Raw genomic sequence first — 16,949 nt, forward strand, 5'->3', positions numbered from 1 at the left:
GACATCCTAAAATGTGAAGTGAAGTGGGCCTTAGAAAAGTTGAGCAATAACAAAGCTAGTGGAGGTGACAGTATTCCAGCTGAGCTATTCAAAATCTTAAAAGATGATGCAGTAAAAGTGCTACACTCAATTTGCCAGCAAATTTGGAAAACTCCACAGTGGCCACAGGATTGGAAAAGATCAGTTTACATTCCAATTCCAAAGAAAGGCAGTGACAAAGAATGTTCAAACTATCACACCATTGCACTCATTTCTCATTCTAGTAAAGTTATGCTTAAAATCCTACAAGCTAGACTTCAGCAGTATGCGGATTGAGAACTACCAGAAGTACAGGCAGGATTTCAAAGAGGCAGAGGAACTAGAGATCAAATTGCCAACATACGCTGGATCATGGAGAAAGCTAGAGAGTTCCAGAAAAAGATCTACTTCTGCTTCATTGACTATGCTAAAGCCTTTGATTGTGTGGATCATAACAAACTGTGGCAAGTCCTTAAAGAGATGGGCACACCAGACCATCTATTTGTCTCTTGAGAAACCTATACGTGGGCCAAGAAGCAACAGTGAGAACTGGACACGGAACCACTGATTGGTTCAAAATTGGGAAAGGAGTCTGGAAAGGCTGTATACTGTCGCCTTGCCTATTTAACTTATATGCAGAGCACTTCATGATAAAGGCACTGCTAGATGAATCAAAAGTTGGAATTAAGATTGCCGGAAGAAATATCAACAACCTAAGATATGCAGATGATACCACTCTAATGGCAGAAAGTGAAGAGGAACTAAAGAGCCTCTTGTTGCAAGTGAAGAAGGAGAGTGCAAAACGTGGGTTGAAACTTAACATTAAGAAAACCAAGATCATGGCATCCGGCCCTCTCAATTTCTGACAAATAGATGGGGAAGAAATGGAGGTAGTGACAGATTTTATTTTCCTGGGCTCGAAGATCACTGCAGATGGGGACTGTACCCAAGAAATTAAAAGACGCTTGCTCCTGGGGAGGAAAGCCATGGCAAATCTAGACAGCACACTAAAAAGCAGAGACATCACCCTGTCAACAAAAGTGCGTATAGTCAAGGCTATGGTCTTCCCAGTTGCAATGTATGGCAGTGAAAGCTAGACAATAAAAAAGGCTGAGCTCCAAAGAATTGAAGCCTTTAAACTGTGGTGCTGGAGAAGACTCCTGCAAGTCCCTTGGACTGCAAGGCGATCAAACCGGTCAGTCCTAGAGGAGATCAACCCTGACTGCTCTTTAGAAGGCCAGATCCTGAAGCTAAAACTCAAATACTTTGGCCACCTAATGAGAAGGAAGGACTCACTGGAGAAGAGCCTAATGCTGGGAAAGATTGAGGGCAATAGAAGAAGGGGACGACAGAGAATGAGGTGGCTGGATGGAGTCACTGAAGCAGTAGGCGTGAGCTTAAATGGACTCCAGAAGATGGTAGAGAACAGGAAGGCCTGAAGGAACGTTGTCCATAGGGTCACGATGGGTCGGACACGACTTCGCAACTAACAACAACAACAGCAACAACAAATTCAGTGCTCCAATGAGGCAGGCCCCTGCAAAAGAGGGCAGCTATTTAGAGACCTTTCCTCCAGTCACACTAAAGATGTGATGACATGTTATGGAAAGCACAATACCAGAAGGACAAGAGTGCGTCTCCCATAATCTGTACTTCAATTGCTTCACCAACTTTCCCATGGACATTTCTCTTGAATAGCTGGTACATATTAACTACAATAGTTTTGTTACGTTCTCTTGCATTTTTCCATACATGCTTGCTGACTGTTTTCTTTCTAAAGGGTTTAGATTCTTTTTGATCAAAGCTTTGCAAATAATAATGGGTGCTAGAATTCAAAATTTTTCTTTCTTCTTTAGCAACCATTATTTTAAAAAATGATTGGGAAAAGCAAATAGATAGGCTAAGAAGATTAAACATGTAGTGCTGCAAAAGGAAAAGCAGACAGGGACAAATAACCAGACAGGTGTAGCTTGAGGAGCTGGGCAGAGTAGATGGAAATTACTGCCATCTGTGGCCATATTCCACCCTCAAGGAGAGTAATTCCAGATGCCGAATAGCAGCAAAGTCCGTGATAACATCCACAATATTCATCCACTTGTCTGTATGTGGCAGCTAAATTACATAATTAATTATAGCTATAGTTATTAAATACTTTGGGGTTTTCCAAAGTAAACTTCCTACATGAGATTTGCCTTCCTCAAAAGGTTACTATTACCTGTCTTTCAAGTAAGACTACCTAAAGCCAGGATATGATACTGGTCTATCAAGAACCATATTGTTACTGATCTGGTTTTTAGACAGCAAGAGCCTTGCCCTTCTCCATACTATGAGATAGGCTGGAAAAGTTCATTAGAAAGGCACTTCTCTAATAATATAGAGTAATGAAGTACAGCCTTCCTTATTATACTCTGCTTTGGGAAATATAACCTCTCATTTGTTCTAACTGCCTTTGAAGTTACTGACTGATAAGCTGCTTCTTGATTTTAATGCAAGTTGTTGATCCCATTTTTGCAATTGGGCTTAATTTCTGCATTATTGCTGTTGTTATCTCTAAACTGCTTCATAAATTTTGAAAAACATGATACAAATACCATAAAATCTGCAGTGAGAATTGCATGAATTCCCTGTACAGAATACATCAACACAAAGGTTAACTTAGTCATCCCAGGACGCAGTTGAAGAATGATCAAATGCAAAAAATATGCCAGTGATAATATGTTTAAAATATATTAAATATTAAATGGTAATATTTCACTCTTTTCCTCCCTGTATCTCATAGGTTCATATGCAATCATTCCCATTTTATTTTCTGTTTTTTGGCAAAGGAAGGAATTTCAGGCAAAGAATGAGATACCAAGAAAATCACTTTTCATGGAGTGGTAGCCGTAGACCAGAAGACAAAGGTGAAAATTCACAATGACTGATGTCTCCAGATGGAAACATTCCCTCACAGCCCATCTATCTTGCAAGCACTTCTGTCAATACCCCAATTGCCCTGATCCCTTGGGCGGCAGCCATGCCCCTGTACTTTTACACAAGCCCTCTGCTTTATCTACACCTTCTGCTGGATTCTGAATTATAGGCACCTTGTGTATTGAGTGCCAGGCAGAAATCTATTCATCAAGTGCCTCCTGCTACCAGACCAAGTTATGAGCAGGAAGTGGAAGATCTATGGATTTAATTAAATCTGGCACTATCCATCCTTGTTTACAAGACAGCTGTTCATAATTCAGTTTAGGAAGCATCATCTGATGGACATTTGCTGGGATGGGGGGGAGGAGGGCTTTTCATGCTAGCCTCTTTTCTTTTTGCCCAGGGACCAAAGAAGCTCCTAGAGAAGCTTCTGATGCTCCTAGAATTTTATTTATATTTCCTCCCCCCCCCCCGAGAGATATTACACATACACACTTCTACTTTTAGGCAAAGCATCAACATTTCACATTGTTTCTTTTTTATTTGTGAAAGACAGTAACTAAATGCCTTTCATAGCTCAAATGCTTGATCCATCTGATAATATTTTATGAAGCATACTCCCAACTTCATAAGCATGCTGCCAGATTCATAGACAAGAGACCAGCAGTGATTCTAGACGTTTGAGTTGACACAGCTTAATATGAATTAGACTCAGCTAAAGAGTCTTAGACACATGACATGGCATGGTTAGATGTTAGTCCCCACTGCACATTAGAAAGAAGTTATTAAAACAGTAGATTGTCCTCAATCAACATGAAGGTGAAGTTCCTTATCACACCCACTGTGGTTTAATTTCAGCACTTTTCTACTACCTTCCTGAAGTTTGACAAATATGTGCCTTGGGCTTCTCAGCTTCTGACCTCAGAAGTCCTCAATTTAATCCCCATACTTTCTAGAATGAACTCGTAGAAGGGATTTTCAGAGATGTAGTTTTAGAAGGCTGAATGGAAAAAAAGATTATACAGGGCAAGTTGATAGCTCAGCAGAGAAGGGAAGCAAACATTCTACAGCAGGGGTGTCAAACTGCCAGCCCGTGGGTCGGTTGCATCATACGGAGGCCACGCCCACCCCAGCTCCAGCAATGCAAAAAAAGTGATACATCGCGACATGTCACGTGACGAGTTTGACAACCATGTTCTACAGTATTAATAAAAGACCTAGTAAAGTTTTTGAGAAAAATGACTATGAAGGAAAAAGTTCAGGAAAAAAATATTCAATTAATTTATCTGGAAGATTTCTATTCCACCTTAAGGCCTCCCTTGCAATTTGCATATTCTAAAAAGAGCAATATTATGAAATAGTAATAAAAACACAGCCATTACACAATTAAAATGATAAAAGATCAGAGGAAAATAAACTAACAAAATCAAGCAATAATATAAACAACAAAATTAATCAAATTGACTAGCAGTTTCAGAAAGTAACAAAATATAATGCAATTTGAAAAAAGCCCCCACAATATTTAATCAACAAAGCTTGAGCACATAGGACAGACTTTACATGATGCATAAAAATAATAAATCCAATAAACTTGAAAGATAATCCTTAGACTGCTAAACAAAGTTCAGGGTTTTTATGCCTTCTTCTCTATTGTCTGATGGAAGATAGAAGCAAAGCTGTCCCTCTGCCTAAGAAAAGGGATCCTTATTCATTTTTCTCTGGGATTTCTTCTATCTTGTGCTGATCAACCTTTCTGAGCACTAATTATACTGAAAAGATTATCCTCTCACCTATCACAATGATGCTATATGCTACAAAATTGGCATACAGGTGTTCAACGCAAGAAAAAAAAGTCAGAATACAAGGTCTTTTAGGCAATAAGTACAGATGACCCCTCACTTTTTTGCATACTGTCCTCATTAACCATAACCACTGCAATCCTATTTATTACTATGCAATGGGAATTGGGTTTCTAGGGCTTCATAGAATCTTTACCTGTATAGAGTGAGATGTAAGGGGAATCAATGACTTCAAACTTGAAGCTGGGAAGGAAAATTCGCCACTGAAAGAAACAGAAGTCCTTCAATTTGCATGTATTTATATTCATAAGTAATAAAGTCTATTGCTGCAACCACAGATATCACATAAGTATAATACATAAAATATAATGCCAACAGGAGCAAATTTGAACAAAAGTGATTAAATGAGAATAAAATTGATTAGATGTGAGTATAATTCTAGCAAATGTAGATATCTATCCAAACTTAAAACATTAATGTCATTAAGAGTCACCAGTTCTAAAACTGCAGCTTTCCCAGGGACTGGTTTATATTTCTTTCAAACCAACAACAAAATAAGAGTGACTACTTAGTAACTAATGTAAAGGAACACACAAACAAAAATGTATACATTCCACTTCAGAACCCATGAAGGTTTCCATCATCTGATCCAATGTTTATCCCCATGGTACCATATTATGAAAGGGACAGCAGATAATATAATGGCTGCCATTCTCCATTGAAAACAAGTGCAAATCCTATTTTCCAGGAGCTTTATGGAATTTTGCGTTGAGGGTATAATTTGAAAGTAAAAGGTCTTCCTTAATAAAAGATTGATAAGTTTGAGTAAGTACTGTGACTAGAATCTATTTTGTTTAAATTGAGAAGACCAAACTTGACCATTGGCATCTATCTACCAGTGTATATCTCATTTATATCCTGCTCTGGAGCCAAGCATGGATCTTCTTCCTACCCCCAAATTTAAGGGGTTTTTTTTAGCAAGAAATGATCCAGGCATTGTAAGAAAAGACAACACTATTCTCTTGGGTGATGTCTCAATGCTTTTTGACTTGCAGTCAAATCCTTTATCCTTCTGTGGAATGTGTTATTATTTCCTTTCAAAGAATGTAAGCTAAGTGTTTCTATAAATGTACTAAAAAGAAAATGCTTCACACATCTTCTGCCTATTATATGAACTTGTCTTCTGTATTTCAAAATGCAAATATTACATACAATATTCTAAATAGCAATGTGAATATTAATATTGGGAAGGGGGCCGGACAGCCACCTACAATTTTATAGTTTCAATATCATTTGTTCACTTTTTTAAACAAAGCAAATGAAAAACAATCACAAAACTGCTCTGGATATGGAAAATGGTTTCAGAATAACACTGCCTTTAGGGTAAAGAGATTTCATTTCAACAAAATTTCATCTCCCTCTAGTGAATACCTTAAAATAATGTATGTCCAAGAATCCTCTAAATAGAGTTCATGTGTGAGAAATAAAACCTGGATTATTCAGAGAAGTGGTATTTAGGGTCTACTGATAATATTCCTAGAGCTGGGCTGAGAGTTATTGTCCTGTTTATGATGCTTCCATTGGAAATGTCTGAACACAAAGCAGTTCCAGTCACTTTGAGTTCCCCCTAAAAAAATCTACTTCCGTTTCCTGCTCTTATAGGTTCAATATTTCATGTTGCTATGTTTAATCCTGGGAGGGCAGCTTGGGAATAACTGACAAGCATTTGGACACAAGCATTAAGGTGTTTGGGTTTATCTGCTTGCTTTATATACTTGCTTTTAGATAGGGCATAAGCTGTTCATTCATTATATTTAACATTGACCCAGGCAAATCACCTCACAATAGTTTTACAGGCCCAGGTGCTTTTCAGTTCTTGGAGCACCCAAAGGATGGTATATTACGGGTGTCAAACTCGCCGCATCACATGACATGTTGCGACGTATTGTGACTTTTTTTTTTTGCATTTCCGGAGCTGGGGTAGGCGCAGCCTCCGCATGACGGAACTAGCCCGTTGGCTGGCAGTTTGACACCCCTGGTTATGATGTTAAACCAAAAATAATCCCATGGAGCATCTCCCCCATTGCCTGTTCTCTGGATGTTACACCTGCCAGGAGGATCCAAAATCCTTTGAGAAAGACTTCACAGTAGGTACAGGCAGGCAATCCATGGGAGGGAAGAGCATTTACTGAATGGCTAGTTTTCCTTTTAATTTAGAAATGTAATGGAGCCTCTTTTAAAAAGACGAATATTTTACCTTTGGCAGCCTGCAGTGCAGTGAAGCCTTATACAAAAGGAATACAGCTCAACAAAGAGGCAAGAAAATGAGCTTGTTTTTTTGAGACATTTTATCTTGTGAATAAAAGTGTTTAAGAAATTAGCACCTAGGAACTCTTTCTCACTCTCTCCATTTTCCCCAGTGGAGTCTATAATTAATTTGAAGGGGGGAAAAAAACCTTCCCGATCTCCATTACAAGCATGAGAAGATGGGACATCTCTTTCTCCCTTATCCTTTGTTTTACTATATAGACCCAATTAAGGGAGTTAAGAAAAAAAAAGTTCATTATGCTTGTCTTATCTGATAAACATTGATCTGATAAACATGGGCAGGTTGTTTTTTTTAGCTTGTACCTCCGTTAGCCCACATTAATGACAGTCCAGTTAATATTCTGCCAGAAATTCTTTTGGGGCTAGGGAAGTTTAAGGTAAAGGTAAAGGTTCCCCCACACATGCGTGCTAGTCGTTTCCAACTCTAGGGGCCGGTGCTCATCTCCGTTTCAAAGTCGAACAGCCAGCGCTTGTCCGAGGACGTCTCCGTGGACATGTGGCCAGCATGACTAGACACCAAAGGCGCACGGAACACTGTTACCTTCCCACCGTAGTGGTCCCTATTTTTCTACTTGCATTTTTTACGTGCTTTCGAACTGCTAGGTTGGCAGAAGCTGGGACGAGTAACAGGCGCTCACTCTGTTACGCAGCACTCGGGATTTGACCCACCAAACTGCCGACCTTCTGATCGACAAGCTCAGCGTCCTAACCCACTGAGCCACCACGTCCCTAGGGAAGTTTAGTAGGATATAAATATGTATTCAGTGACAGTATTTTGAGTCAATAACCAAAAAGCTGGCAGCCAGAATTATTGCTATTTTTCTTAATGGATTAATTGTACCTGATGGGGAAAATAATCCATAGGGATTTACTTACACCCACTTCCACATGGTCAGATCCACGGTCATCCTGCTTATGGAGGAGCTCAAAGTAGTAGCGCCTGGAGGAAAGGACACTAGGTGGGAAGAGAAGAAAAGGAAGAGAGGTTATAACCCCAGATTTACAGGACCTGAAGGAATTCTCTTTGGTAGCAACATACTAGAGACCAGAGGGGTGGGGGAAGAAACTGATGAAATAAGCTGCCATTGACTCTGTTTCACATAGACTGTCCAACAATAGGCCTTGTGCGTGCCCAGTAATAGAGAAAGGCAGCAGAGTAGGAGTCCTATTGGCTGTACACTTTGGTCTCTCTTTAACTAGAGGTACTGAATATACTGTATCATCCCAGGAATAATGAATAATACCACAGCTCCCTGCCGACTACTAGAAAGGGCGCAAAGGGTCATCCCCCTTTTCTAAAATGTAAAGTACATCTATGTTTTCTACTTTCAGAGAAAAATGCTGCAATTCATCAAATTGCATAAACTGGCACAACTATTCATATTTTCATGGGTTTAGGAACAGTGGATGTAACAAAAGGTAAAAGGGAGCGGTAGTAGTGTAAAGATTAAGTGCATCAGCTGGGATCTAAATGACCATGGTTTTATCTCAGCATAAGCTTAGTAAAATGTCCTTTGAAAAACTCCAATTTCCAGCCTCAGTTATTTTTTTTTATCCCTATAATTTAAGTTATAAAGGCCTGCCTTGAAGATTATTGTAGAAATATTGGGAATGCTTGAAATGGGCTGAATAAATGGTAAAGATTGAATAGCAACAGGATTCTCTTTGCTCACATGCCTGGTCTGTTATATGCAGAAGGATATAACATGTAAAGATTGCTGAACCATCCAACACTGGGCATTGGATGAGCTAAAAAAAAAGTTTACCTCCCTACCACATATTCCAGCAACGTATTATCATGGAACCTAACATAATCCTTACTAATGCTTATAGACAGTAGGGAAAGGGGAGATGCAGAGCCAAGACAAAGAATGGGGCCCTAGACATGAATATTTTGCTTAGTCATTCATCGCATATATATTCAACACTTTGCCTATTTGTGGTCCAATTCTTTGTATGTTGTTAGCCACCCAGTGTCACCTTGCGACGAGATGGGCAGCAAACAAACAATAAAATGCAACCATGATAACTTTGAACATGTCTTCTGTTTTTGCTTGTGCAGATAAAATTAGACTTTATTCATTGATTCAGAAGTGGCATTTGGACCTAAAGCCTCTATGTCCGTGGTGGCAAACCTATGGCACGTGTGCCACAGGTGGCACGCAGAGCCCTCTCTGTGGGCACATATACTGTCATCCCAGTCCTAGGCCTTCAGCTGGGTTTTATAAAACCTTTTCACTTTAGGCCTCCGCTGCCGTGTGCAAAAAAAGAGGTTCAATCAATCAATCAATTTCAACTTCTTACCGGAAAAAAAAGATCTCGCAAAGTTGGAATTGATTGATTGAACTTTTTAGTCCCACCCAGTCTGCCGTTACCACCGCAGCCACACCCACCCAATGGGCCACACCTACCCAATGGGGCACACCCAACCAATGGGCTGCACCCACCCGGCACCCGACGATACATAAGTGGGTTTTGGGTTGCACTTTGGGCACTCGGTCTCTAAAAGGTTCACCATCACTGCTCTATATATTTCCAAATCATGTATGCATAACTTTGACGATAGCTTTTAAATTTCAAATAAAGTGTAGTACTGAAGGATCTATGGAAAAACTTCAAGCATTCAGAAAGCTATCTCTGCTATGAAGGAGATGAAGCATTGAAGGAATAAAAAGAAGAATTAGAACAAAGGCAAAGAGGATGCTGTCAGTAATCCCAGCTATAATAGATGACCGCCCATAGCTGACACAGGGGAGATAGATGAACTGCAGCTACAGCAGAGATCCTGCCATGGTATCATTGCTGCCTGTCAATTCTGATTGGTCAGAGCAGAAGACTCCTAAAATCCTCCCTGCTGGCTTGGTGCACTGCATGTTGCTGCTGCTGCCATGGAAACCATATCCCATCTTCCATCCAGGGAGCCAGAAGTCTGCTTTGAACTAGCTAAGAAACTCAATCAATGCAGTGTGTTATTCATTTTAATAACAACACAAACTCCCCAGAGTTGAATAAAGTTTGATAATTTTGTAAGTTAGGGATTCTTAAGCCCTGGGAAGAAAACAAGAAGGTTCTACATGGAAAAACAAGGCTCAGTCTCCCAAAATATAAGATGGACTGTTACTAACTTTAGCTGATGCTTGCTAACTCATTTGTGGCACTATCTTGCAGAAATGATGGACATTTTTCTAATAGCAACAAAATTGGGCTACCCTGAACTTGCTAAGAACAGGGGCATTACAATTAGTTTACTTCAAAGACCACAGGAAACCATGAGATAATTGACTTCAAAGAACTGCCCAAATAAGCCACAATCAACTTAGAGATGCCATATTTAATCCTTGCTATCTTCATCCCAAATAAGAGATATCAGATGCTCAGAAAGTACTTGGTTGATAGCTCCCTACATTCTAACTTTACACTTCTTCAGAAACATTTCCCCTCCCCCCCAAAAAAAAACCCAGAAAAAACAAAATGGCCATTTTGCACCATTTCTTTAGTTCAGCAAATGTTTGTCTGAATTATATCATTTGAAAGACAAGTACCTCTGGAAACCTAGGCCAAACTAGCACTTCTGCAACTTTTGTTGCTCAAGGAAACTAAATGAGAGTACCAAAAAGGTCTCGTCTTGAAAAGATAAATGGGAAGGAATTGATCAACCACCAGTTTATATAGATGCTTAAATAAATTTAATGTTCCTTTTCCTTATCAGACCAATTCTACAAAGGGGCCTAATGAATCTTCTTTGAAAAACAGAGCTTTCCAGTTGAGACTTGAAATTTCTTTTGACGTTTTTGTTTCTATTCCCTTTATTTCACTTCCCAAACTTTTTCATTCTCTGCTACCTCTACTGATAACAGCGTTTAACAACCCAAAGGAATATGAGAACTTTCTCCAAATAATTATCTATGAAGTAGGAGGATCATCTTATGTTTTCTGAATGGAAGCAAGGAAATTGCTTCCTTGACAAGGAAATTCACTAAGAGTGAGAACTCTTCAAAAACGTTGAAGGTTCATGAATAAATTGTCTTCTCTATGGATGCACTCCAACTGTCTATAATTCTTTGTCATTCAGAGCCATTTTTCTTTTATAAATACAGTGCATTATACAGCATTTTGACTGAAATGCTCTATAGAAAACTTTTTTTAAAAAATCTTGGTTATGCTCTGATTTTTTTTTCTTTAAACAGCCATAAATAGCCTGTCTCTATTGCCAGGTTATCCTTGGATTTTCTGTTTACATCAAGCTTAGATTCTTCATTCTTATCCTTTTTCTCTTTACATGATCACAGGGCTATTCAAGGAAGAAGTACAAAGGCTTTCCTGTTCAAAGAGTCCCGTGCTGTGGTAAGCATGTTGGGCATTAAACATTAAGAAAAAAGAACAGAGAGACTTCTGGGTCTTTTCATAAAGTTTAGAAAGTAAACCTCCATCTGCCCTTAGTCTGAGGTGAAGAATTTTCATACTTTTATCAAAAGCTGGAATGACCTGCACTGAATTGTATCCCTTAATATGGGCAATGACACCTCTCCTAGTTTATTAATTTCCAGCTAATATTTTAGACAGAAACTCAGAAGGGCCATAAAATGTAACAGATTTAACAGATATAGTATATGTTATCATCTAAAAAGGAGACGGTTCAAAACATAGAATTCAGGATCTAAATGTTGGAGATTGCACCATCTCTTCACACTTATGAACCTTATGATCCCTGGAACAGAAAAGGAGCAATAGATAAAAAGATACAATGTTATCTCTCTTCTGACTCATTTTAAGTTAAATAAATAAAATTTAAGGGACTAGGAAAGTTTAGAATGCAGTTTATATTCCAGTGAGAATTTCCTTCCCTATGTATATCTTAATATATTTAACTGTTACTTGAAATATTGGTGTCTGTTAGCATTCACCTATAACTGCCTGAAGCCTAATCGTGGCTTCCAAGAAAAGTATGTTATGAGCACTTTTCCTTTTGAATGGGATGTGTTGCTACTCAATGACTTATATAGTACTGGACATATGTTCAGTAGCATGTCCTCTAACACAGGGGTCCCCAACCCCTGGTCCCTGGACCGGTACTGGGCCACGGCATGCCTGCAACCAGTCTGCACAAACAAGCAAAGTCCCATCCATGGCATGCAGGCAGCACACAAAATCACACACTCTCTGGTCTCCAGAAAAACCTTTCTCCACAGAACCTGTCCCTGGTACCCAAAAGGTTGGGGACCTTTGCTCTAACAAGAGTTCCTGACAAATTCAAATAGCTAACATAAACTGCATCTACAAGCTCAGAGAACGAACCTTCACCCTCATAAACTGCACTCCTGCTTCAGTGCAAGAACACAAATGCTGTTCAGAACAGCAATCCCCATCTTTTCCAGCTTGGCAAACCAGCCTGGCATGGGAGGGGCATGAGCGGAAAGCATATGTGCATGTGCACAGCTCCATCTGTGCAAACAGTGCGTATGCATGCCCTCCACTAACACAAATGAAGATTCACTCCTGAGCAGAGGGTCCTTGTGCTCACATGCAAAGTTCCACACACATGAATAGAGGGTGCTTGAGCAGAGGGTGCTTGTGCAAATGGAGTTTCACACATGCGCGCTTATCCATTTCTCCCACGCCCAGTTTCGAACAGGCCATGGCCATGGCCCGGCAGTGGGCCACGGCCCACTGGGGTTGGCGACCCTTGGTTTAGAACATATATTTCCGTTCTTTTCTTTCTTCCCTTCAAGAAGGATGCAATTCTTAGAAAGTCTGAAAGCACTTCTATGCATTTTAACCGATAAGCAATCTAGTATATTTTATGATGTACAACACTGATTAAAATAACAAAAATTCAAGTCATGGAATTACAAAATGGTAGGACTGAAAGGGATCTTAGATATGATCAAGTCCAGTTCCTTATTCAACACAGGAATCCACTAGTACAGGGGTGTCAAACTCAATTTCATTGTGGGCCGCATCAGCATTGCAGTTGCCCTCAGGGGGCCGGGTGGGTATGGCCAGGGTGGGCATGGCCTACTGGGTGGGCGTGGCTAGAGTGCATATGGCCTTCTGGGTGGGCGTGGCCAGCTATACATTGTTCGCATCAAGGGTGCCTATGGGGGCCTGGGCAGGAGTGGGACAGATCTGAGGGTCTCTGGCAGAAGGAGGGTCTCTGGGCCAGGGCCAAGGCAGTGGGGGCCGTTCCCTCCCTGTTTCCAGGATGGCTTCGCGGGCCACATGAAACCACTTCGCAGGCCAGATCTGGCCCCCGGGCCTTGTGTTTGACATGTCTGCACTAGTGCAGCATCCCTGACAGGTGACCATCCAGCACCCATTTAAACATCTCCAATAGAGGAGAATTCATCATTCTTTGAGACTCTCTGATTTTGAAAAACTCTTACACTTAGGAATTTCTCCTGATGTTCAACCAAAATCTACCTCCTTGTAATTTAAAATCACCATTGCTTATCCTACCTTCTGGATCAAAAATTGTTCGAACTAAAGCAGAGCTTAGTTTTCTTTATGAAGATCCAGTATTTCGGGCAAAAAGACAAAAGAAAAGAGGTGATCCTGGAGTTTCGTCGAAGCCAGAAGTTACTGTTTCTAAGATCACATGGTCAGCTGCTAGTGAAAGCATGGAATATGCATTTGTTTTTTAAAATAAATAAATAAGGGTAGTGTAATACTTTAGAACACTTGCAGCCTAAGAGGAAAAATCATTCCAAGTATATTTCTGACTAAGACTTGAATAAAGGAAGTTTATGTGATCCAGCAGAGACACCCAGTGATGGAGCTCAATAAGGCCTGGGAACAAAGCCGCAAAGAAAGGTTGTAGATTAGGAAAATCATTCAAATGTATTTGTTTCATTTTATTTAAAGGATTTTTAAAAAAATATTCCTCCAGTCACTGGGCCAGAGGTGATTCACAATAGCACCATTAAAAAACAACATACACATATTGTAAAATATGTCTCAAATTAGACATATAGACACTTTTTATAGCATATATGTGTTTTTGTGTGTGTACATTGATACACACAAGTAGGGCATGTAAACTAGCACTGTCACGTCCTGCTCATCACAGTTGTACTTCAATTGAACAAGGATAAAAAGCTTCTCTAATTTCCCCTGGGAATTCCCAGAGGTAGACAGACTTCTTGCTATCAAAGTTGGCTGGTCTCCAGGCAGCTGTTTTATTGAACTGGGTATGGCAAATAAGTCCCAACAATTGTCGCCCCTACTAATGATGCCCAACCTTCCCTTCCACTTTTTTCCATTGGGCCTTAATTAGATTAGCACAGTACTTTGTCCCAAGCTAATCATCTGCAAGGCAATCTGTAGCAAAGTAACAATTCTCCCCCACCCACCCCCATCAGTTTGAAAACTCTAGCCACAGGACAGGAGAAATGTTGTACAGCTCATGTATGTCGTTTGGTGAGCCAATGTCAAATGCACAGAAGTTGAACCCTTCCATTTAAAGTCACAGTTTGCAGAAAATGAAAAACACTGAACTAAAATATAGCAAGCTCTCAAGTATGGATTGTACCAAATCATTTCCAGGAACAGAAATAAGGAATCATTAAGAGTTGTTGTGGTGCAGTGTTTAAAATGCAGTATTGCAGGCTAACTCTGCCCATTGCCAGGAGTTCAATCCTGACTCACTTAAGATTGACTCATCCTTCCATCCTTCCAAAGTCAGTAAATTGAGGACCCAGATTGTTGGGGCAATATGCTGACTTTGTAAACCACTCAGAGTGTGCTGTAAAGCACTATAGGGTAGTGTATAAGTCTTATTGCTATTAATGATGGGAAGACTATAAGATACCTTTGCTAACTTGCTCCTGACTTTGCACTGTACTATTCAGAGATAATCTAACAAAGGCATTTATTTTTTAGTTCTTTCAAGAAAATTCATGATCAAATACTTTAGTTCATGGATTGGGGTTAAGCTCTAGTCATTCCTGTTTCTCATGGGGTTTGAGAACACCCAATATCACAAACCTGGGATGTTTTCAAGAATGGGATACATGGGAAAGGGAAAACAAGCTCATTCAAAAAATAAGGTTTGACTGACCCAAACTCCAAAGCAAGAGAGCTTACCTATTTTTAGTGAAATTTTGGGCAAGGGAAGTTTTAAGGGAACCTTAAATCCATAGCTTTTTGTAGTTGAAATAGTGAATTACTTTCAGTCTCACTATGTCTCCAACAGAGAAACTGAGGTAAAAATATATTGACCTTTGTTTCTTGATCTGCTGAGTGCTTAGATTGTTTAGTGACACAAGAACATGCTGTTATTTTAATATTCCTCCCTGCATGAATCAGTGCTAGATCATTGAAAGATTCACATTTTAAAAATTCTACTAAGTACCAGCATGATGGTATTGCTGTTGGAAAATTTCCATCATGCCAGTAGTCAGCTTCATTTTAGCTTGTCTATTCTTTAGGCATGTGTGTGTCCATTCATATTCTATTCCTGCATTTGAATGACTGTCCTCATCACTCTCCTCTAGCAACAGAGAAAAACAATAAACATTCAGCACATATCATTATTATTTTGGAACGGTTAGTGTCTTGGCCCTAGTGAGGAAACTCTGGAAAACCCACACCTCCAGTTTGATGATATAGCATAGGCTCTATACACAGAAAAAAAAGAAGCTATGCAAAGACAAAAAAGACAAGAAAAGACAACTATATATTAGGAGTTAGGGGGAAATGAAACTAGTGCATAGACTGTGACTTCCAGAAAAATAATTGGTAACCTTCACAGAGATCTATTTAAATATTACTTTCATGTCATTACAACTATTTGCGAAATAATCCCTTACTGCATGGAAAGGACAAAGGTGTTTATATGTGTTAAAAGAGCATAAACTCACAATATCATGAATGGGCAGTCTACCGCTTAGGAGGACCCTCCTGGCAAAAAAAAATGTACTGTATTGAAATTGAGAGGAGATAGTCATTTCCAAGAGATTCTGCAGCTCCAGTACTGAAAATTCTGTACGAATCAGAACAGATACCTTGTAAGGACTCCCAATTACTCAAATGGCCTATGCTTTTCTGTTGACAGGATACAATTTTGTGTATGAGGGAAACACTTCTTCAGCAAAATGCCAAGAGAGGTCCAGCTTGACAATAAACTGATGGGGCAAAAGAAGATGCAGCCATAAGAGAGCTGCCAGCTGGATTCAAAGAAAAATAAAAACAGCGGGAATGAAGCTGACAGACTTCTAATTTGACAGAAAGTAGCTTAGCTTCAAAGTGACCAGCCTTTGTGTAAACCAGGGAGAGAACAGAAGACAGTAAAGAAAAAAGAGAAGATACAAAACAGATAGCCAGTAAGAAAAGAAAAAGTCTAATGGAAATGCAAGTTTACTTGCCATTTTAAGCAGCTTTGAGAGACAGCCTGGGTTTGTATAAGTTACAATGAGGACAGGCAGTTTATGGTTCAATGTTTGTTGGAGTTTGGGTACAATTTTAGCACATCATGTAAGCAAGACCATTATGTTAAGTTGTGGTGTGATTTATTTGATTGAAACTACAATGTTATGAGAACATAGCAAATGGCTTTTGGAACTTGGATTAAAACTGGCCTTGGGTCAGGAAAGCTGGTTCTAAAGTTAACTATCTACAGCCACTGAAGTCAACTGACTTAACTCAATTTTCAGAAAATTAAATAATAATAAGTCACAAAATAAAAAGATCTGCAAATAGAATGACGATGGCAAAATAAAGCAAAGATAGTACCAATAGTGACAGGCATCTTGGGTGCAATCCTAAAATATTTGGAGCATCAGTTAAACATCATCAGCATTTAAATACCATCAAAAAATGCCAAATCCAGTCTAAACTTCTGGCTGACTGTGTGACCAACCATAATAATAATATAAAAATGGCACTTTGGTTGTT

General features: G+C 39.5%; 1 protein-coding gene across 1 annotated transcript in view; it reads right to left on the bottom strand.

Annotated features, from left to right (window-relative positions):
* The window catches only part of B4GALNT4 (beta-1,4-N-acetyl-galactosaminyltransferase 4), a gene marked incomplete at both ends in the record, with an annotated part of 237,260 nt that overhangs the window by 34,890 nt on the left and 185,421 nt on the right, over positions 1 to 16,949 (bottom strand). Inside the window, 2 exons of the mRNA XM_083348960.1 lie at positions 4,927 to 4,993; positions 7,935 to 8,013. Of these exons, the coding sequence (XP_083205086.1) occupies positions 4,927 to 4,993; positions 7,935 to 8,013 (146 nt within the window). The remainder of the gene's footprint in view (positions 1 to 4,926; positions 4,994 to 7,934; positions 8,014 to 16,949) is intronic.

Source organism: Vipera ursinii (assembly GCF_947247035.1).
Source record: "Vipera ursinii genome assembly, chromosome: 1".
In the NCBI taxonomy this organism is placed as follows: Eukaryota; Metazoa; Chordata; class Lepidosauria; order Squamata; family Viperidae; genus Vipera; species Vipera ursinii.